The following is a 22,773-nucleotide window of genomic DNA, read 5'->3' as shown; positions in this document are numbered from 1 at the left end:
AACAAAGAGCATGGGTAGAATTGAAGCTCAGAACCTTCTAATCTATGGCATTCTACATTCTCTGACACATAAGACATTACATTTCTTTCCCATGATTACTCAGTAAAGGTAGAAACCTTCATTGTCTGGATTTTGTGCTTTTTCGCATTGAATATGCAGATGCATTCTTGCTTTTCCTAAAAGAACTTCTGATCACTTGACAGATGGACATCTCCAGGGAAAATGTTATAGAAGAAATCCGGAAGCTTACAAGACGGCAGTGATAATGCTCCAAATGTCCAGCTCCTTGCACACACAATTTTCTTTTTATATGTGTATAAAACAAACAATTATGAAATAAAATATTTTGCAACAGATTTTAAATGTCTATTTATAAATTGTGGCAATCTGGCCAGCATTCTCTTTCCACTGACATCACATCTGAGAGTGAGAAGAAAACTTGCTCACACCCGTTATTGGTCTTGCCCTGTCACTGCACAAAGATTTGTCACCCGCAGAAATCCGAGCTACCTAGGGGTGACAGATCTCATTAAACTACTTTGTTTTCCATATTCATTAGAATCACAGCATGTTATAACACTTTTGGTGAGCCAGCCTACATTTAGGGGCACATTTATCAAGGGTCGAATTGAAAATTTGAATTTGAGTTTTTTTATGGTCAAAACTGGCAATTTTGACTAGGGAGTTAAAGGGGAAGTAAAGTCTAAAATAGAATAAGGCTAGAAATGCTGTATTTTGTATACTAAACATAAACTTACGGCACCACAAGCCTAATCAAACAAATGATTTATTCTTTCAAAGTTGGCCACAAGGGGTCACCATCTTGTAACTTTGTCAAACATTAATAATCAGAATTTACAGACTGCACTGGGTCCTGTGTTGTCATGTAATCTAATGTGGATTATATAGTTTTTGTATTTTTTTAATAAAACTTTCTCCAACTCTGCAGAACCAGTGGCTGCAGCAAAATAATCCTCCAAATAGAATCCCAGTTTATCTGCTTAAATCTGGCTCCGTGATCTTTGTCCCTGTAGCTGGAGTTGGAAACAGTAAAGGCAAAAATAAAATCCAATACAAATCTCAACACAGTCGCCGACTGCTCTACAGGAAAACAAACAAAAGCTGCTTGAGTTCTGCATGGCTGGGAAGTAAGGTGGGGGCTCCCCCTGCTGTTCATAAGTATGATGGTTTCCCTGCAGAGCAGTTAGGGACTGTCTGACAATTCCTATCCACAGCAGTAAATGAAGGGAGAATTTCACTGCATACAATCAGGTTTCTTATAAAAACGGTACACATTTTTTTTTTAAGTATATTGGAGATAGGTTTCTTTTTCATTTTAGAAAAATGGGATTTATGTTTTTGCCTTTACATGCCCTTTAACCAAATTTGATTAGTTTTTCAAAAAAAAAATTTGAATTAGATTTTCAAGATTTATCATACTCTGGCCCTTTAAGAAATCAAATTAGGCTATTCTAAACCTAAAACCTGCCGAATTGCTATTTTAGTCAATGGGAGATGTCTAGGGATCAATTCTGAGTTGTTTGCAGCCTTCCTGACATTTGAGGTTTTTTTCGAAGAAAAAACTCGAATCGAGTTTTTAAAACTCAAATTGAATTATATTCAAATTAGATTAGAGTTTTCAGGTCGATCCAAGTTTAAAAAATTCGATTTTAATAATAAATTTAGCTTGGTCGAATTTAAGAGTTCATGGGAGTTTATTGCAGTTTAAAAAAAAAAAAAAAAAACACGAATTCGAAATTCGACCCTTGATAAATCTGCCCCTTATTGTATAATGTTCTGCTTCAGTTGTTCACTGACCACCTACAAACCATCCCATTTCTAGAAGGTATTCTCTAAAATGATGGCAGCACAGGGCAGTTGATGTAATAGCCTAATCTTCACTGGATGAGTGCTTTTTGGTTCTAATGGTGTTTCTCAGCACCTTACTTAAGGTGGTTCACCTTTAAAGTTGACTTTTAGGGGCCGATTCATCAAGAGTCGAATATCGAGGGTTAATTAACCCTCGATATTCGACTGGGAACTAAAATCCTTCGACTTCGAATATCGAAGTCGAAGGATTTAGCGCAAATGCTGCGATCATACGATCGAAGGAATATCCTTCGATCAAAAAAACTTAGGCAAGCCTATGGGGACCTTCCCCATAGGCTAACATTGACTTCGGTAGCTTTTATCTGCTGAAGTAGGGGGTCGAAGTTTTCTTTAAAGAGACAGTACTTCGACTATCGAATGGTCGAATAGTCGAACGATTTTTACTTCGAATCCTTCGATTCGTAGTCGTAGTCGAAGTAGCCCATTCGATGGTCGAAGTAGCCCAAAAAACACTTCGAAATTCGAAGTTTTTTTTACTTCGAATCCTTCACTCGAATTTAGTGAATCGGCCCCTTAGTGTGTTTTAGGATGGCTAATTATAAACGATTTTTATTTTTCATAGTTTTTGCCTTCTTCTTCTGACTCTTTACAGGTTTCAAATGTGGGTCACTGACCCCATCTAAAAAGCAAATGTTCTGTAAAGCTACAAATGTATTGTTCTTGCTACTTTTTATTACTCATTTTTCTTTTCAGGCCTCTCCTTTTGATATTCCAGTCGCTGGTTGTTAGGGTAATTTGGACATTTCTGAAATTGCAAACTGGAGAGCTGCTGAATAAAAAGCTAAATAACTCAAAACCACAAATAATAAAAACCAAATGCAAATTGTCTCAGAATATCACTTTTTAAATACTTGTTATTTTAAAGGTGAACAACCCCCTTTAAAGGACATGTAAATGCGCCCAACAAAAATGTAATCAATGAACAGCCTCTTTGAAATCTTTAGACACTTGCCACTCTGGTTGTTTAAAGATTAACAATAAGGCTGCAGCATCCTCTTAATCATTAAAGGAGAAGTTAACCCCCTTTGCGCTAAAATCCCTTCCCTCTCCCCTTTGTGCCCCCCCCCTGGGCAAATTCCCCTAAGTTGCTACTTACCCTTCGGCGCAGGTCCTGTCCACGGAGTTCACAGGCGCCATCTTCTCCCGTGCGGGCTTCTTCCTGGATTGCACAGCGTTTTCCGGCGAATGCGCAGGAGTATTTTCCGGTTCTGTGCCGAAAGTCACGAAGTTTTAAGATTTCTTTTTTCAGAAACTTTGTGACTTTCGGCGCATGTGCAGTAGAGCTGAACCGGTAAATGCTTCTACTGCGCATGCGCCGCCAAGCGCCATGGACAGGACCTGCCCCGAGGGGTAAGTAGCAACTTAGGGGCATTTGTCCCGGGGGGGGGGGTGATTTTAGTTACGTTCTCCTTCAAGAATTTCTTCTCATCTAACTCACTCAGCCCCCTCCCTCAGGTGGATTGGCTGTTGGCACACACCCTCCAGTCTAACAGCCAATGAAGAGAGAGAGCATTGCTAGTTCCCATAAAAGCTCAAGCTGTCGGATCCTATTTTTTCTCCTAACCACCTCTCCTGAGCTCAGCTTAATTATTACAGTGCTCAACCCCAGCAGAACTTTTTATCAAAAGTATGTTGAGTCTGTGTATACCTGCATTCTACATGAACTTTACATCATACATGTCCGGTTTGCACACATGTCAGAGGGAAAATGGCCACCGGGTGAAAGCGGCTTTTTTTTTTTTTTTTTTTTTTTTTTTAGGAAAATGTGACGGCGCTAGCAAAAGTGTGGGGTATATGCAGTACAAATGATGTGGCTTGGGTAGGGAAGATATGCCCATCCTATATACATGGTAGGAAAATGTAGACTTTACATGTCCTTTAAGACCCAATTTTATGAGGTTTTGTCTACATTTTTTGAAGTTTTGTCCGGACTGAGAATTAAAATAGGTCCTGGCATTTCAGCCCACACAGCCCAATAAATAGTGACTTTCAATGGGACCTTATAGCAGCCCCTCTGGCATTTGCCAGAATCCACAGATTGCCAGTCTGGGCCTGATTGATAGCAAATGTGTTGCACACTTACATCCATTTAACAAGCCTTCAAATGCTCTTACATTTGCCCAGTGCACACTATATTGTACTTTAAACCGTCCCCAGGTGCTAAAACACAGGAAAGCAGCAAACTTTAACAATATTATTGCTGTATGTGCCCCTTTGCCTGCATGGGTTTTGGGGGATTGGTAGAAGGCAGCAAGTGGGAAACCATCACCAGGCCCCTTAGCCTTCTACCATAGAGCAAGTGATTTTGGAATTCCCTTCGGTGCATCTTAAATTTGTACTTGAAATCTCAAATTTTTGTTCAAGCCATGACACACTTGCAAAACCTTTGTTAAAATCAGACCCATAGTTTTGGCTGTCAAGGTAAATTTACCTTGGCTGTTTAGACAGATTATCTGCCTAATGTTGTTGTGAAACGATCATTTGACCTGTGGACCAAAATGATCAGCCCCATATCACCCACCTCAGAATAGGCATATCAGGGAAATATCTGCTAGTCTGGCAAATTCAAAACGAGTCCTCGTTAACTGGTTTTAGGTCATATTTATGCAGAAACTGACAATTCAAATGGGTTCAAACATTACTGCAAATATACAAATTTCTCAAGAGACAGGGGGATTGTGATGGAGTGATGGTGGCCTTAACGGGATACTGTCATGGGAAAAAAAAAATTTCAAAATGAATCAGTTAATAGTGCTGATCCAGCAGAATTCTGCACTGAAATCCATTTCTCAAAAGAGCAAACAGATTTTTTTATATTCAATTTTGAAATCCGACATGGGGCTAGACATATTGTCAATTTCCCAGCTGCCCAAAGTCATGTGACTTGTGCTCTGATAAACTTCAATCACTCTTTACTGCAAGTCGGAGTGATATCTACCCCCTCCCTCCCCCCCCAGCAGCTAAACAAAAGAACAATGGAAAGGTAACCAGATAACAGCTCCCTAACACAAGATAACAGCTGCCTGGTAGATCAACACTCAATAGTAAAAACCCATGTCCCACTGAGACACATTCAGTTACATTGAGAAGGAAAAACAGCAGCCTGCCAGAAAGCATTTCTCTCCTAAAGTGCAGGCACAAGTCACATGACCAGGGGCAGCTGGGAAATTGACAAAATGTCTAGCCCCATGTCAGATTTCAAAATTGAATATAAAAAAATCTGTTTGCTCTTTTGAGAAATGGATTTCAAGTGCAGAATTCTGCTGGAGCAGCACTATTAACTGATTCATTTTGAAAAAATATTTTTTTACCATGACAGTATCCCTTTAAATGGGTTGTCCACCTTTGGGTTAACTTTTAGTAGAACTGTGATATTCTTGGACATTTTACAATTGTTTTTCATGTTTTATTATTTGTGGTTTTTAGTTATTTAGCTTTTTATTCTGCAGCACTGCAATTTACAGCAATCTGGTTGCTAGGGTCCAAACTGGAATATGAATATGAGAAAGTCTGGATAGAAAGACAAGTAATAAAAGTAGCTATAAAAATCAACGTGAAGCCTTACAGAGCATTTGTTTTTAGATGGGGTCAGTGACCCCCATTTGAAAGCTGGAAGAAGGGGACAAATAATTAAAAAATAATAAAAATGAAGTCCCAATTGAAAAGTTGCTTCGAATTGGCCATCCTATAACATACTAAAAAATACATACAAAAAATTGAACCACCCCTTTAGCTCACCCAACGATATGCCTGATAAAACTACCGACTCAGGTATTGAGTATTATTGTTTTATTTTGAAACTGTAAGAAACTGGAATATAAAATGCTGCCAAAATACAAAACATAATTTAAGCCTGTTTTCTTAAAAAAAAAAATACACAAGATGAAAAAGATTGTTTATAAAACCAGTAGTCAGCCAACCAGTGACTAACAATACAACCATGATGAAGTGTTACATTCATAAATTTTACCTATGTGAAGTGTAAAAATGTTGAATGTCACACACCATAGATGATTACTATCGTTTGACATAAATACTTGTACATTTTAATAGAAACACAAAAAAGTGGTTTTCAGATATGGTTGCCACCTTTTGCAGCTGTGGAGTCTGTGCAGGGAGCAGGCAGATGACGTTTCAGCTCATCGCCTCACTTCAAAGTTCTGGACAGACAGTTTTCACCAGGAAAGCCCTTCCGAAAAACTGCCTTTCCAGGTGAAAATCAAGACAGGTGGCAACACTATTTTCCGATCTTAAGTGCAAGATACACACATACAAAAAAAGTGCAATAACAAAGTGCAATAACAAGTGAAAAAAAATTAAAGTGAAACAAAAATTAGCTTTACACCAATGCAAAAAATAAAAATAAAAAAAAAAATCTCCCTTTAAAATGTAGGATGCAAGGGCAGATTTATTAATGCCAGGTGAAAGAAATGAGTCCTCAACCGCACACATATGGTGGCACTAACTAAAATCATTAGGAGATAAAGCTATTAAAAAAAAAAAAACCAACATCTTCACATATAGCACAAATGAGTTTGGTTTGGTCATTGCCCCCGAAAACAATCACAGGGCATTCCTTGCAGTGACGTCTCCCAGTGAGAAATCTGGAATGTACCCTGCAATACAAACACAAAACAACATGTTAGGGTTTAGAGAGTCAAAGGAAAACTATACCCCCTGAACAATGTAGGTCTCTATAAAAAGATATTGCATAAAACAGCTCATGTGTAAAACCCTGCTTCATGTAAATAAACCATTTTCATAATATACTTTTTCGATAGTAAGTGCCATTGGGTAATCATAAATAGAAAACAGTCATTTTAAAAAATATAAGGACCGCCCCCTATATATATAGATAGAGATAGAGAGATATATAGATATAGATATAGATATAGATATAGATATAGATATAGATATAGATATAGATATAGATATAGATATAGATATAGATATAGATATAGATATAGATATAGATATAGATATAGATATATTTTTTTTTTTTTTTCTTGCCAAATACAGACAAGTTTCCTTTTAATCCAATTGTTCCTTAAAGTTATATAAAGGAGAGTTCTGGGATAATTTGTTTAGTTCAGTATATATGATATAAGCCACACACCAGAATGATTTTAATTAATTAAGATTCTTTAATATGCTTTAATATGCCACTTAATTTGATATAAAGAAAGATTCTTTAATATGCCACTTAATTTGATATAAATGATCTGTTGCTTAAGTATTTATTTTGGGGCTATAGTTTCACATAAGCAGTGTAAAAGGTCATAATAAAGGTGGTGTCCAAACAGTGGCTTGCATACAAACAATCACACACAAGAGTTACTCAAGAACTTAAATTTAGAAGCTGGAAAGGCTCCGTAACAAATATATAATTATTTGCTTATATTGCCTGTGCATTTGTGTTTATTTATGTGCCTTTACTTTGTGCCCCAGCTTTATAAGGTATACAATTATTTTTTCAGCAATAGAAAACGCAATTTGATTCAAGTTTACCATGTATTAAAAGAAGCCAAATGTTTTACTGCAGCTGAAAAGGAGATTTACTCACCTTTAAATCTCTTTCTCTTCAGTCACTTGGGGGGGACACAGGGACATTGGGTATCGCTAGTACCACTAGGAGGCAGGACAGAACCATAAAACAAAACAGACTCCTCTTTCACTGGCTATACCCCCAGCAGGCGGAGCATAGGTCAGTTTGTACCAAAGTCAACAGGAATTATAACTAGATCAATCAATCAATCAAGAACTTTGTTAACCGTATCATATCTGATGGAAGTGAAGGCCTCAATCCAGGGAGGGAAGCCCTGTGTCCCCCCAAGTGACTGAAGAGAAAGAGATTTAACGGTGAGTAAACAAAATCTCCTTTTCTCCAAGTCAGCTTGGGGGACACAGGGACGTACCAAAGCTGATAATGAGGCCTATGAGGAAGAAACCACCAAGAAAAAAAAAAAAAAAAAAGAAGAGTGGACTCCCAGGAAGTACTCACACCCCTGGTGGAATGGGCGGTGACTCTGCTTGGGGGATCCTTACCCCTTGCTGTGTAAGCTCTCTGGATGGCTTGTTTGATCCATCGGGATATGGTCTGCTTGGTAGCCGGGCTACCCTGGCGTGGCCCTGATGGAAGAACCAGTAGAGAATCGGACTTGCAGATGTCTTGAACCCTATGCAGGTAGAACTTCAAAGCCCTTATGGATCCAGTGTGTGCAAGGCTTTTTCCTTGTGATTTGCTGGAGCAGGACAGAAGGAAGGCACAACAATTTCTTGGTTGAGGTGAAATTCAGACAACCTTCGGCAAAAAGGATGGGATAATGTGAAGTACCGCTCTGTCATGGTGGAAGACGAGGTAGGGTGCTTTAAAGGATAAGGCACTGAGCTCGGAGACACGTCTTGCTAAGGTGAACTCAGTAGGAAAACAGTTTTCCAGGTGAGCCACTTAAGGGGCACAGAGGCTAACGGTTCAAAGGGTGGGTGCTGTAATGCGTGCAACACTAATGTGAGGTCCCAGACACGGACTGGAGCTCTAACGGGGGGGGGGGGGGGGGCCACATGTACTACCCCTTGCATAAAAGTCTTGACGTGGGGTAGTAGTGCTAGACGTTTCTGGAAGAGAACCGACAAGGCTGAGATCTGCGATTTCAGGGACCCCAAGGACAGGCCCATGGAGAGACCTTCTTGCAGGAACTCCAGACCACAACGTGTAGTATGGAGAATACCCTGAACTTCACTTTGTGTCTAGAACACCACTGGCGGTAGGTGGACCAAACTCTGCGGTACGCCCTGGCTTAAACTGGCTTTCATGCTGCGCACATAGTGTGTGCCACAGCCTTGGATAAACCCTTCTGGGTTAGGATTTGGATCTCAAGAGCCATGCAGTTAAGTTGAGGCTTGCAGGGTTTGGATGACAGATCGGTCCCTGAGTGACAAGGTCTGGACTTGGAGGTAGGGTCCATGGTTTTGCCACTGACAGATAGAACCACGCTCGTCGAGGCCACCGTGGTGCTATCAGAATGAGGGTGGTCTGTTCTCGTAACTTTCTGATGGTTCTGGGGATGAGGGACAGAGGTGGGAAGGTGTACACCAGTTGAAAGGGTCAGGGAGCAGTTATTGCATCGGCATTTACTGTAACGAGCTAGGAATGCTGTCACCTTTCTGTTGTGCCTGGTTGCCATAAGGTCTACCTCTTGAGTACCCCACCTTAGCGTTATCTCCTGGAAGATTTCATCCTTCAGTGACCACTTGCCCCGGTCCAGGGATTGACTGCTTAGGAAAGTCTGCTTCCCAGTTTAACAAGCCTGGGATGTAAATGACAGGTGGACTTGCTGAGCTTTGGCCCATTGAAATATGAGTTCTCATTTAGCGCTCCCCTACTTCTTGTACCGCCTTGGTGGTTGATGTAAGCCACCGCTGTCGAGTTGTCCGACTGAACCTTCACCACTTGACCCATGAGGTCTTGCTGCCAGTGGAGTATACCTAGTCTTATTGCGCGGAACTCAAGCAAGTTGATCTGCAACTGACTTTTGTTCTGTTTCCACTTTCCCTGTGCTGACCTGCCCTCAAGATCTGCTCCCCAGCCGAAGAGACTCGCATCTGTTGTCAGAATGCGCCAGCAAGGTTCTCCTAGACGTTTCCCCTTGGTGAGGTGGGTGGTCTGCAACCACCAGAGAAGGGAGGACCTTGTTTGTCGAGATAGGTGTATCTCCTGCAGTAGGGATTTCCGTTTCCAAGAGGAAAGAATGTTCCACTGGAGTTCCCTGAGATGGAATTGGTCAAATTGCACTGCTTCTATAGTGCCAATACAAACTGCTTCTATAGAGGATACCATGACTCCCAGCGCCATGATTTTGGTGAACATCCGGGGGGCCAGAGGTGAGGCCGAAGGGCAGACTCATGAATTGGAAATGACGATTCTGGAAGGCAAACCGCAAGTATTTCTGATGCGGAGGGGAAATGGGTACATGCAGATAAGCATCCTTTATGTCGAGGGACATGAGAAATTTGTTCAGTTCCTTTAAGTCTAGGATGGGGCGAACCGACCCGTACTTTTTGGGAACCGAAGAGGTTTGAGTAGTATCCCTTGAAACGCTCCGCAGAAGGTACAGGAATAATGACTTCTGCAAGGAGAAGGCTGGAGATAACGTCTTGGAATGCTGATCACTTGTTTGGCTCTTGAGGGAGTCCTGACAAAGAACCGGTGAGGGGGAGGAGATGAAAACTCTAAGTGTTAACCGCGAGTAACGACCTTGTGGATCCAGAAATCTTGGATGAAAGTGACCCACTTGTCTGCGAAATGTTTTAATCTCTCCACCCCCCCACTGGTGTTGTTCCTGGAAGCATGGTGTCATGCGGAGGTAGTCTTAGCCGTGGTCTTTGAGGTGTGTTTTCGGTTTTGCCAGGAAGGTCTTTGTTTGTTTCCAAATCGACCTCTGTTCGTTAAGGAATGTCTTGGAGGAGACGATCTTGAACTTTTGGTTTGGGAGCCACAAAAATTTTTTTGGCTGAGGTAACATAGTGCTCTTACCTCATGTGGCTTGGCTTATGATCTTGTCAAGGTCGGCCCAAAGAGAAGCTTACCCTTGAAGGGTATGGAAGGGACTTTTTTGGAGGAAAGGTCGGCAGACCATAACTTAACCAAAAGGGACCTTCGAGCTGCCACTGCGAGGGCCGAGGACCTGCCGATTACCTGTGTTACGTCTAGCGAGGCCTCGGAGATATAGTCGTTTGCTTCTTTGATTTGTGAGGCCAATTGGGAAAGTTGTGACGTGGCATTCCATCCGCAATGGCGTTAATGAGAGCAGCGGACCAGGATTGGATGGCTCGGCTCGAAGGGATGAGCCAGATGCAGAAAATACGAAGCGCAATAGGCTCTCTAATTTCTTGTCCATAGAGTCCTTGAAGGAGGAGGCATCAGGGACTGGTAAGGCTGTATTTTTAGAAAGTCAAGAAACAGGCACATCAACTGATGGGGGAGATGACCACCTTTCTGTAAGGTCAGACGAAAAGGGATATTGCTTTAGGAAGAGACGGTTTGCTTGGAAGCGTCTTTCTGGTTTATCCCATTCTTGCTGGATGATCTGGTCAAGCTGAGAGTGAGAAGGAAAAGCCGGTGATGTCTTACTGTGTCTTTTAAATAAGGTTTTAGAGGACTCAGCCATGGTCTCTGCCTCTTGGAAGTGGAGAGTTTCCAGAACAGAGGAAATCAATGAATCCACCGACTCTGACGAGAGTTTAGGTGACTCCTCGTCATGGTCTGAACCAGATGGTAGTTCACCCTCCGAGCGGTCCTCATCCCCAGAGTCAGATGGGAGAATGGTGTCTGGGAGGGGTATCGCTCTCTTGCTCGGATGAAGAGGGAGCTCTGTGTTTGGAAGGCCTCTGTCTAGGATTGTCTAAACGTGAAAGCAGCTTGTCCAATGTCTGGGCAAGCTTTGGTATTCCAGTGGCCAATTGGGAAGCCCATTCAAGAGGGCAATGTCCTTGTCTGCTGGAGATTCCCTCTGACTAGCCTGGTTCACCAGACATGGAGTAGGTACTGGGGGTTCTGCAACCTGTTGGTGTGGCTTGCACTTAGCACATAATGGTTCTTTGTGTCCTGCAGTTAAACGTGTGCGGCATTTGGCAAAGGCCAAATACTTGACTGTCGCAGTGGGTGCTGCCCTGGAAAAAGGGCCCTTACTTGGCCCGTCAAACATGGTGTTGTAACAAGAGCCAGAGGTAGCTTGTGAGTAAGCTAAGAAGGAACCTCTCCCACCCCCAGGGGATAGCGGACTACACACTAACCTGTGATATGAGCAGGGAAGGAGGAGTAGTCTGGTCATGTTGGTAACGGAGTGGTACCAACTCATTCCCTGTGCACTGCAACACTGTCCCTGCTGCAGTGGCAGAATAAGGGAGACGCACGTGAAATCCGTGCCAATAAATCTAAGATGGCGTCTGGCCGTGCTGTGTACGTGTGCGCAGCTTAGAAAAAAAAATTCCCCCGCCAGGTGCACAAGGGCTAGCGCGCCTCCTTCCGTGCTGCGGCTGAAATGGCGGCACTTTTAAATAAAATACTCAGCCGCTAAGAGCGGGAGGGGGTGTCAGGGGAAGCCTGAACGCCACCTTGCCTGGAAGAGGAAGGATAGAGGCTGTGGGGCTGCAGGAAATTTTAACTTACCTCAGGCCCAATGGAGCAAATACTCTCCTTGTCTGCTGGCCAGCTCCTGCAAGGGAAAGGAGAAGTCAGATGGGCTGGGTGGTCTGTGCACACAGCACAAAATGACCCCGGAGACAGGCTCCCAAATTGGGGGATGACAGTAAGGGCCCTTACTCTGTGTAAGAGACCTGCATTTCCCCTTGGTGTCAGCTTAACGGACTTAGAATATTAGACCAAAAAATAACAAACGTCCCAACCTCCTGAGAACACAATTCAAACTGACCTATGCTCCGCCTGCTGGGGGTATAGCCAGTGAAGGAGGAGTCAGTTTTGTTTTATGGTTGTGTCCTGCCTCCTAGTGGTATACCCAATGTCCCCCAAGCTGACTTGGCGAAATCACAATTCGACTCTTACATATACATAAGTGCCATGGTTTTCCTTTAAATATCAGATTGAAATATTTTATGTACACACAAAACTTACCAAGAGCAGATAGGATCTTCATAGCAACAACTTGCCTTGCATGCTCATATTTTTCATTTAGCTCCAGATTTTCACCAATCATCCAGGCATAGCCACAAAATGGGGTTGGGTACGTTGGTATGACTACTTGGTACCAAAATCGAATCCATCCAAATGAGGTTACGCTAAAAAGCTTTATTAAGAAGACAGGACGGCCCAGCTTCATCTCCTGGCACAGCATATTAAGGCAGCCGACAGCACTTAGCAGGGTCTCTTTTGGAAGATCTGGGCGGTCAGTATAAAGCAGAGGCAATGGAGATAGGTCTTTGGTCTGCTGGAGCTTATCAGTGCTACGAAGCTTCTGTCGCATGTCTGTTTTCAGCCAATTTACAGTAAGAGGAAGCCCAGGAAGAATGGGAGACCCTGCAAATGAAGAAATACAGATGCTACCATGTCTGGACTGAGATTCAAAATAGGCCCTGTCATTTCATGCACATAAAGGCCCAAACAGCAACTAATAAGCCCAATTAATAGGGACAGCTATAGCATCTTACATTACCCCCGCTGGAATGTGTTAAGCCTTTTTGTTAACTGCACATACTGCCCCCCTCAATAGGAAGGAATTCTGCACTACAAAACAGTGGTCAGTCACTGGGGAGCTTTAAAAGTCTGGTGATACTGTAATGATAGTATACCTTTCCGTTTACTCTACAAATATACAGGTGTCAGAACCTGGGGCGCAAGCTCCAACAGAATACGGATTCTGATTTTTCATGCTGTAGGTGCAGCCAACAACCATTGTAATGTCAGAGACATGTTGTTATGTCATGCTTATAGGGATACGGTCATGATTTTTATGGTGTAGTTTTTATTTCTAAATGACACGGTTTACACTGCAAATAATTTACTCTACAATATAAAATGTCATTCCAGAACCAGAAAGTGTATTTTATTCAGTTGTAATATTGGTGTGTAGGCAGCCATCTCAGCTCATTTTGCCTGATCATGTGGTTTAAGAAAGAGCCAGCACTTTAGGATGGAACTGCTTTCTGGCAGGTTGATGTTTCTCCTATTCAATTTAACTGAATGTGTCTCAGTGGGACCTGGATTTTACTATTGAGTGCCGTTATCTTGTGTTAATGAGCCGCTGTCTGGTTACCTTCTCATTGTTCTGTTGTTAAAGGGCACCAATCATAACTAAAATCATTTACTAAGTAAATACACTATATGAAAATAAATCTGATTTTTAAAACATTTAGAACTGTTTGTAAATCATCAGCTCAATAAACCTTCTGCAATATCTCCCATTTCTCCACTGCAGTTCTAGCTGAGGCAGGCATCTTGGATTTCACAGACTCCTCCTACCTGTATCTTTACAGCCAACTGCAGCCCTGAAATCTCACACATGCTCATTTGAAATTCCTTGGTTGCTTAGCAACCCTTCTAAGCTATTTTCAAATCAGCCAAACTTATGTGTTAGCTGCCACCTTCTGGAAGTTAGTGTGTGCCCTTCACTTGCATAATAACATCACTAGCAGGGGACTAGATAGGGAAATCTCATGACACTTCTAGTGGAGGAGTTTACTAAAACAAGGCATTCTGGGTATAATACTTAAGGCAGTGCTACAATCTGAGCATGCTCCTGAAATTTGCAGGTTATGGTCACAGTATGGACTCTGACAGTGAAAGAACCCATTTGACAAAGTAAAGTATTTTTTTTTTTTTTTTAAACTTGCAGTTTTTAAAAAAAACAAAAAAAAAAAACACTATACATGTAGCTTGATTAAACGTGTTTAGGTTTTACTAGTCAGATTGTTAATAGGCGTTTGATTTTGGCTGTGATAGGTGCCCTTTAAGCTGCTGGGGGGAAAGGGAGGGGTTGATATCACTCCTCAACTTGCATTACAGCAGTAAAGAGTGAATGAAGTTTTATCAGAGCACAGGTCACATGACTGGGGCAGCTGGGAAACTGACAATATGTCTAGCCCCAAAATTAAATATAGAAAAATCTATTTGCTCTTTTGAGAAATGTATTGTGCTGGAGCAACACTATTATATATGTTTTGAAAAAAAAAACATTTTTTCCCCCATGATAGTTGTATCCCTTTAAGTCAGCCATATTATTTATGCACACTATATGGTCAAATAATTTGATATGTGCTGTTGCATATATCCACCCCCTCCGCATTGGAGTTTCCATGTCAAACGTCTGTCATTCATTGGTGCATATTGTGCCATAGCCAGGTATGTATTTAAAGAAAGATACCACACAAAAGGAAAAAAACAAAAAAACAAGCGCTCATTACTACTACACTAAAGTACTGCTAAAAGTTGCAATAGTCTGGAAAGGCACCAGCCTCTTATCAATAAACAAATCATTTTTACTGTACCTTCACAAAGGGTCTTTTTAGCCATTGCAGCTGCCCGGTGTGAGTCGTACTTCACTACAGCCAAAACCTGGCTCTCTTTTGTGGGACTTGGATGCAAAGAAATTGAAGACACTCCTGAAGTCACCTCATCCAAAACATTTTTCAGCAGGTTTTCATCAAAAGTACCAGGAAGCCCGTCCAGTGCAAGCTCACTTTTTTCTGTGCTCCGACAGACCACAATACAACATCCCTTTGTTATCTCAAAACCGTTAAGAGACATAATAGCGCTGATAGCCTGCCGTCTGCTTATATAGCGAGCATAAGCGAACCCTCGATTCAGGCCACTAAATGTCATCATCAGACGAAACTCATACAGTTTTCCAACACTCTGGAAAAGCGGAATTAGTTTGTCTTCATAAATATCTTGTGGTATTTTACCAATAAAAACCTCTGACCCACTGACTGGAGCATTACCAATCCATCCTGAGAAAAGGAAAAAGAACAATTAGAGGGAAAATTATACACAAATTTTGTACAAATTTGACCCAAAACATAATCTGATTTTCAAACGAGTTCCAAAATTAGATGAAAAAAAAACCTAGTTAAACAAAAATGTATTATATTTGGGCATGTATTTATTGGAGAAAAAAAAAAAAAAAAAAAAAGTGATTCACTGAATACACTATTTCGAATTTGGCGAAACCTTTGTGAAAGATTCAATCGAAGAAAAAAAAAATCCAATAACGTGTAATGAATCATGCTCAGTATTTGGTGTGACCCCCTTGAGCAGCAATATCTGCAACTAAATGTTTAAAGGGCAGCTAAACATTACAAAGTTGCAGTGTCCCAAATGGCTGCTGTACCTGGAGGTGGACCACCATATTTCCGCTGACCATTAATTTGAACCAATTCAATTCCAGTTTCCTTAACCCATGCAAGGAGGGCTTCTTTGTTTTCACTATTGACGGAATTGATCCACATCTGCAAGAAAATCAAGAAGCAAATAAATAAGATTAAAACTTCTTTTTAAATGCAAAAGACAGAAAGCCTTCAGGAGTTGTGGGGCACTTCGTCAAAAGTATCTGCAACTATTTCACTACTTTTTAAGCAAGCAAATAGTGAAAATACAATAAGCTTTTTCAGTGCAATAACAAAACAAAAACAAAAAAAACTCACTGAACAGTTATGTCCCATGTGCCCCCCCCCTTAAAGTAGCCGGCTAACTCAGAGTTAGAGAGCTGAAAAGCAGGAAGAAGTGTTCTGTTATGTTAGACATTCAGTCACTCCAGTCTTTATACATTACATTTTTGGCTAACTTTATTAAAAACATTTTTTTATTTTGCACAGCCTAACTACAGTAGAACTCCCATTTTACATTTTTCAGGGGACCAGAGAAAAATCATGGTGTAAAATCCAGGAAAATTTAAAATTCAGAGAAGTGTATTATGCATAATATATAGGTGGGACCACAAAACAACAATGTAAAATGAAGGAAAACTTAATGGACCAGTAACAGAAATGTTTTATTTATTTATTTTTTTAAATTAGTTTATTTGCAACGAAAAAAACACCAATACAGTTTTAACTTTTAAATCGCAAAGCTTTTATTAAGAAATTACTTACTAATTTTCTGCATGCGCTCCTCTTCAGAAACAGCAACGATCCATCGTGCGGCACTCAATTTCTCCTCCCTGGCTTTCTCCTATAGAAGGCAGGGAGGCGAAATTGAGCACCGCACAATGGATCGTCGCCCTGGTGCCGTTTCTGAAGAGGAGCGCATTCCTTCCAGGGAGTTGTCAGGAAGCAGCCTCTACCCTACAGTCCCTCTTCACTGAGGTCCCTGCATTAGAGGCATTCACACAGAGCCTCTGGGAAGCTACTCCCTGCTGCAAATCCTTGTTGGAGCTTCAACTGCTCTTTCTCTCTTATCTATCCACCTAGAGAACTATTACCAGTCTGCCCTACTATAGCTGACCTCATTCATGGGGTTGTCTGGTCCCTGACTTCTCTCAAGATCACTTACTTCTGTGGGCCTTGCTGTACCCAGGCTCCCCTGGGCACACCCAGCTGGATCAGCATCCAAAGAGGAAGAGGCCACACCTTACACACACTATAGTGCAGTGTGGCAGGAAGTTGTCATTACACCTCTTGGCCAATAACACTGAGCTACACAGGATTTTGCCTGGTAACTGAGAAAAGGGTGGGGCCTTAAAGCCATAGGGGCAGATTAACCCCTATGGGCCCCTTCATTACTGATCCTTTACTATAAGGGGATGTACAATGGGGGTTCTACTGTATTTACCCAGTTTTTATTTTTACACTGAACAAACCCTCAATAGGAGGAGGGTCTTTGTAAGGTGGGGGGGTAGGCTTTTTTTTCCCTTAAGGGTGTGTTTCTCCTTCAAAGGAATTGTTCAGTGTAAAAATAAAAACTGGGTAAAATAAATAAAGCTGTGCATATGAAAAAAATGTTTCTAATATAGTTAGTTAGGCAAAAATGTAATGTATAAAGGCTAGAGTGACTGGATGTTTAACATAATAGCCACACATAGGTCATATCTGTTGGCTTTTGAATCTGAGCTGAATGCGGAGGATCAATTACAAAATCACTGAACAGTTATGTCCCAATATGGCCCCCCTTCAAGTCGCTGACTAACTCCGAGTTAGAGAGCTGAAAATCAGGCAGTAGTGTTCTGGCTATTATGTTAGACATCCAGTCACTCCAGCCTTTATACATTACATTTTTGGCTAACTATATTAGAAACATTTTTTGCACAGCTTATTTACTCAGTTTTTATTTTCAGACTGAACAGTTCCTTTAAGGACAGATATAAGCTGTCGACAGATTGTCTGCCGCTTATTGGGCAGTATGTAGGGCCATCTGATAGGCTTTCCCGATCAGCATTTGGCCCACTTTCGAGGACAGCTTTGGTTCATTAATGCGGTCCTCGATCTGACCACCCATATTTTTCGTGTTGCAATTCAGTCATTGGGCCCTAGGGTCCACAAACAGCTCAGCCCAATATCTCCCACCTCAAGGTGTACATATAGGGGAGAGATCCGTTCATTTGGCAATTTCACCAAATGAGCAGATTTGTATGGCCAGCTTTACAATCATGTGGCCCGTAGTCGTATCAGTCCAATCAGAGTATTGTAGGGCCACTTTTACACACAGCCTCTCTCACATCCATTCGCATGCACATAGAAACATTCAGATCCAGCCTCTCTTACCCTCACAGAAGTAGAACCAGTCTCTCACACACTCTCTCTCACACACAGCCAACCTATGGTCTCTGGATTAAAAAAAGAAAGAAACAAACAAGCTGCAATGTTATCAGAAGAGAGGCAGTAGCCATTCAGATATTAAAACAAAATTATGTTATTGTTTTGATGTAATTTTTTTTCCCCAGATGCCATTTTCCAGATACAGGTATAGGATCTATTACCCAAAATGGTTGGGACCTGGGATTTTCCAGTTAAGGGATCTTTCTGCAATTTGGATCTCCCGACCTTAAATCTGCCAAGTAATTTAAACAAACCCAATAGGATTGTTTTGCCTCCAATGTGGATTCATGATGCTTAGTTACCATCAAGTACCATTTGTTTGAAATGGACCCTATAGGAGATAGCTTTCCTTTAATTTGGAGATTTCTTTCCATACAAGAATTTTTTTTAAAAATTGTGGAGAACTAGGTCTGTGGTCATCCTTTGGCAAATAAGATCTCTATACAGGTATGGGATCCGTTATCCGGAAACCCTTACCCATTTCCGGATTCCAGAAAAGCCATCTCCCATAGACCTCTTTTTCTTTTATTTCCTTTTTCTCTGTTATAATAAAATAATACATTGTACAGGTATGGGACCTGTTATTCAGAATGCTCGGGACCTGGGGTTTTCCGAATAACAAATCTTTCCATAGTTTGGATTTTCATACTTTAAGTCTACTAGAAAGTAAAGTAATGTAAACATCAAATAACCCCAATTGGCTGGTTTTGCTTCCAGTCAGGATTAATTACATCTGAGTTGGGATCAAGTACACTGTAGCATTTTATTATTACAGAGAAAAAGGAATTGATATGGGAGACGGCCTTGTTGCAATTCTGAACTTTCTGGATAACGGGTTTCTGGATAACGGATCCCATAACTGCACTTATACAAGCTAAGATACAATTCGTTTTAATTGGAAGCAAAACAAGTTGATTGGGTTTATTTAATGATTTTCTAGTAGACTTAAAGTATGAAGATCAAAATTACAGAAAGATCAGTTTTTCGGAAAACCCCAGGTCCTGAGCATTCTGGATAACAGGTCAAGCAAGCAATTAGAGAATGGTGACATTTTTCCGGTGGATTTTTGCAGGCATTTTAATGTTCAATTAAAAGGCAAATAAGTACCAGTAAGAGGAATCATCTTTCACCTTGCATGGTTGCTGGGGGTAATTTTGAGCAATAATTGCCACTACTAAGTGACTAGCAATAGATCTATTCGGGATAGCGGTGTACCCGTGGAGGATTGGATGCATTCGACTATACAGCTGAGGCAGTGCGGGGAACGTTCCTAGTAATACTAGCACTCTAAATTCTACCAGAACATAAACCATCAAAATTGTGGGCCACTGAATGCAAGAATATCATCAACTATAAAACCATGTAAAAGAACCACTGCCAAACTTTTCCCTTTAGTAACTCAATGTTTCCATCAAAACTATATAACTTATTACATAGTTAAAATCGGGTTGAAAATAAGACAAAGTCCAACCGCTCCAAATGAAAACCCAGCCTCCATACATGCACCCCTCCCAACTTTCACATGAATTCTATATACCCATACTTATACTAACTATAGAGTTTAGTATCACAATAGCCTTTGATATTATGTCTGTCCAAGAAATCATCCAAGCCATTCTTAAAGGCATTAACTGAATCAGCCATCACAACATCACCCAGCAGTGCATTCCACAACCTCACTGCAAAGAACCCCCTACATTTCTTCAAATGAAAGTTCTTTTTTTCTAGTCTAAAGAGGTGGCCTCTGGTACGGTGATCCACTTTATGGGTAAAAAGGTCCCCCTGCTATTTGTCTATAATGTCCTCTAATGTACTTGTAAAATGTAATCATGTCCCCTCGCAAGCGCCTTTTTTCCAGAGAAAACAACCCCAACCTTGACAGTCATAATTTAAGTCTTCCATCCCTCTAACCAGTTTAGTTGCACTTAGTCTCTGCACTCTCTCCAGCACATTAATAGCCCTCTTTAAGGGGTGGTTCACCTTTAAGGTAACGTTTATTATGTTATAGAAAGACCAATTCTAAGCAACTTTTTAATTGGTTTTCATTTTTTTTTTTTAATATATAGTTTTATAGTCATTTGCTTTCAAATGGGCGTAGCGGTCCCCTTCTAAAAAAAAACATATGCTCTGTAAGGCTACAAATGTATTGTTATTGTCACCAGGTACTGCTCATCTTTCTAATCACGCCTCTCTTATTCCAGTCTCTTCTTCAAATCAGTGCATGGTTACTTGGGTAATTTGGACCCTAGTTACCAGTACTGCTTAAAATGCAAATTGAATAGCTGCTGAATAAAACTAAATAACTCAAAAACCTTCAATAATAAAAAATGAAAACATATTTCCAAATTATGTCAGAATATCACTCTACATCATAGTAAAAGTTCTCTCAAAGGTGAACAACCCCTTTAAGGACCGGAATCCAAAACTGCACTGCATACTCCAGATGAGGCCTCACCAGGGACCTATAAAGAGGCATAATTATGTTTTCATCCCTTGAGTTAATGTTGTTTTTTTTATGCAAGACAGAACTTTATTTGCTTTAGTAGCCACAAAAATGACACTGCCCACAATTAGACAACTTGTTATCTACAAAACCCCCCCAAGATCATTCTCATTTAAGGAAACTCCCAACACACTGCCATTTAGTGTATAACTTGCATTTATATGATTTTTGCCAAAGTGCATAACCTTGCATTTATCAACATTGAACCTCATTTTCCAGTTTGCTGCCCAGTTTTCCAACTTAAGGTGGCGATGTCGCCAAACGAGTGGATCTCTTTAAGGTGGCGATGTCGCCAAACGAGTGGATCTCTCCCTGATATGCCCACCTTGAGGTGGGCAATATCGGGCTGATCCGATCGTGGGTCCTAGGGCCCAACGATTGGATCCTAATGGGTAACGGGCAGGCGGATCAGCGGGGCCGCATCAACCAACAGATGCGACCACGTTCCAACGGGATTTTTTGTCCCATCCGAACGAGATCTGGCCGACTTTCGGGCAGATCTCAATTGGGGAAGCCAGTCGGGGGGCCCCATACACGGGCCAATAAGCTGCCGACTCGGTCTGTTGGCGGCTTTTATCGGCGGCTTTTTATTGTATGGCCACCTTTAGACAGATCACTCTGCAAAGTGGCAGCATCATGCATGGAACCTATAGTTCTGCACAATTTAGAATAATATGCAAAAATAGAAACAGTACTTTCAATGCCCACCTCCAGGTCATTAATAAACAAGTTGAAAAGCAAGGGACCTAGTACAGAGCCCTGCGGTACTCCACTAACAACACCGGTCCAATTAGAAAATGTTCCATTTACCACCACTCTTTGTAGTCTATCTTTTAGCCAGTTCTCTATCCAGGTACAAATACTAAGTTCCAGGCAAACATTCCTTAATTTAACCTTTTGTGTGGCACTGTATCAAATGCTTTAGCAAAGTCTAAGTAAATCACATCCACTGCCATCCCAGAATCAAGGTCCCTACTTACCTTCTCATAAAAAGAAATTAAGTTAGTCTGGCAAGATCGTTTACCATGCTGGCACAAACTCATAGTATTATGATTTGCTATAAAGTCCAGTATGTTATAGGACACATCGTTTTCAAATACAAAGTGCTTAATAGGCAGGCACATAATATGGGGTGGGGAGAAGAAAAACATTCCTATTGCTACAAATAAAACAGAGAAAGAAGGAATCTGGAAATAAGTACAGCTGCACAAACATTGAAACCAGTCAGATATGAAGTAAATGTTTATTTCATGCAGCACGTGTCTGGGCCCCCCTAGCTGCGTCACACGGACTTTAAACTGCGCTAATGGTATAGAAAATGCACTGCACCATTGCCCCGTCACGTGATGCCCTTGGATAAGCGAATAAACAAAAATGAAACACACTTGCTCGGGCCCTGGGGAACGTGACGGGAATTGAGAGGGTCGGGCGGTCGCCTGTAACTAGGTCTACAAATGAAAAGAGCAAAGTGATACAAGTTTGTCTCTTACCTGACTCTTCTGCTCGTCTGACAGCTCCATTTTCCCTGTGCGTTTGAAATCTCCCTTAAGAAAAGCAGCTGAAGTGGCCATTCTCTCTCCTCCTTTATGTAACGCGTTATGATGGAAGAAACTCGTGACGCACCTCCAAGTCCAAATCATTAATTGCTCAGCCTCGCCCCAAACCACCTCTGCGCTCACTGATAGGTTCTTACGCCTGTAGCCGCGCACGGATGGGCGTTCCTATTCCTATGGAAGTACAGGGGTGGGTTGGTACAAGCAAACTCATAACTGGTGGGGTGAGGGTTTAAGTTAACCATTTGGATGTCAAATCACAAGCACTAAACACCGGAAAGTTCCAGACTGGAAATCTCCAGTCAGAAATGGGCAACAGCAACCTGATTCTCTCATATATGTTCAGTGTGGGAATTGTGTACATGATGTCCAGTGAGAAAGAGACAACAGAAGCCGGATTCCCTCATTATGTGCAGTGTGTGGGATTGAAGCTATTATTATATAATGTCCATTCAATTTACCAGTATAAAATACCATTTTACTATAGCCTATACAAAGCAAATAAAGTAGAAGGATTCTCCACACAGTAATATATAAATAACAGACTGGGGACATTATGGTGAG

The 22,773-nt window shown here is 41.3% G+C and overlaps 2 protein-coding genes across 2 annotated transcripts in view; one reads left to right on the top strand and one right to left on the bottom strand.

The window, feature by feature from the left end:
* Positions 1 to 356, top strand: part of hars1.L (histidyl-tRNA synthetase 1 L homeolog) — a 28,058-nt gene extending 27,702 nt beyond the window's left edge. Inside the window, exon 14 of the mRNA XM_018252050.2 lies at positions 204 to 356. Coding sequence (XP_018107539.1) covers positions 204 to 263 — 60 coding nt within the window. The 3' untranslated portion in view covers positions 264 to 356. The remainder of the gene's footprint in view (positions 1 to 203) is intronic.
* A 5,898-nt stretch (positions 357 to 6,254) lies between these two features.
* On the bottom strand, positions 6,255 to 22,335 carry dnd1.L (DND microRNA-mediated repression inhibitor 1 L homeolog). Its single transcript, XM_018252049.2, has 5 exons — positions 22,147 to 22,335; positions 15,732 to 15,849; positions 14,890 to 15,351; positions 12,521 to 12,922; positions 6,255 to 6,506 (listed from the first exon to the last, which is right to left on the bottom strand). The coding sequence occupies exons 1-5, from the start codon at positions 22,294 to 22,296 to the stop codon at positions 6,454 to 6,456; spliced, it is 1,185 nt and encodes a 394-aa protein (XP_018107538.1). The 5' UTR covers positions 22,297 to 22,335; the 3' UTR covers positions 6,255 to 6,453.
* Between the last annotated feature and the right edge of the window lie 438 nt (positions 22,336 to 22,773).

This window comes from Xenopus laevis, chromosome 3L (assembly GCF_017654675.1).
Source record: "Xenopus laevis strain J_2021 chromosome 3L, Xenopus_laevis_v10.1, whole genome shotgun sequence".
Taxonomy (NCBI): domain Eukaryota; kingdom Metazoa; phylum Chordata; class Amphibia; order Anura; family Pipidae; genus Xenopus; species Xenopus laevis.
This window is presented reverse-complemented; position numbering and strand designations above follow the sequence as displayed.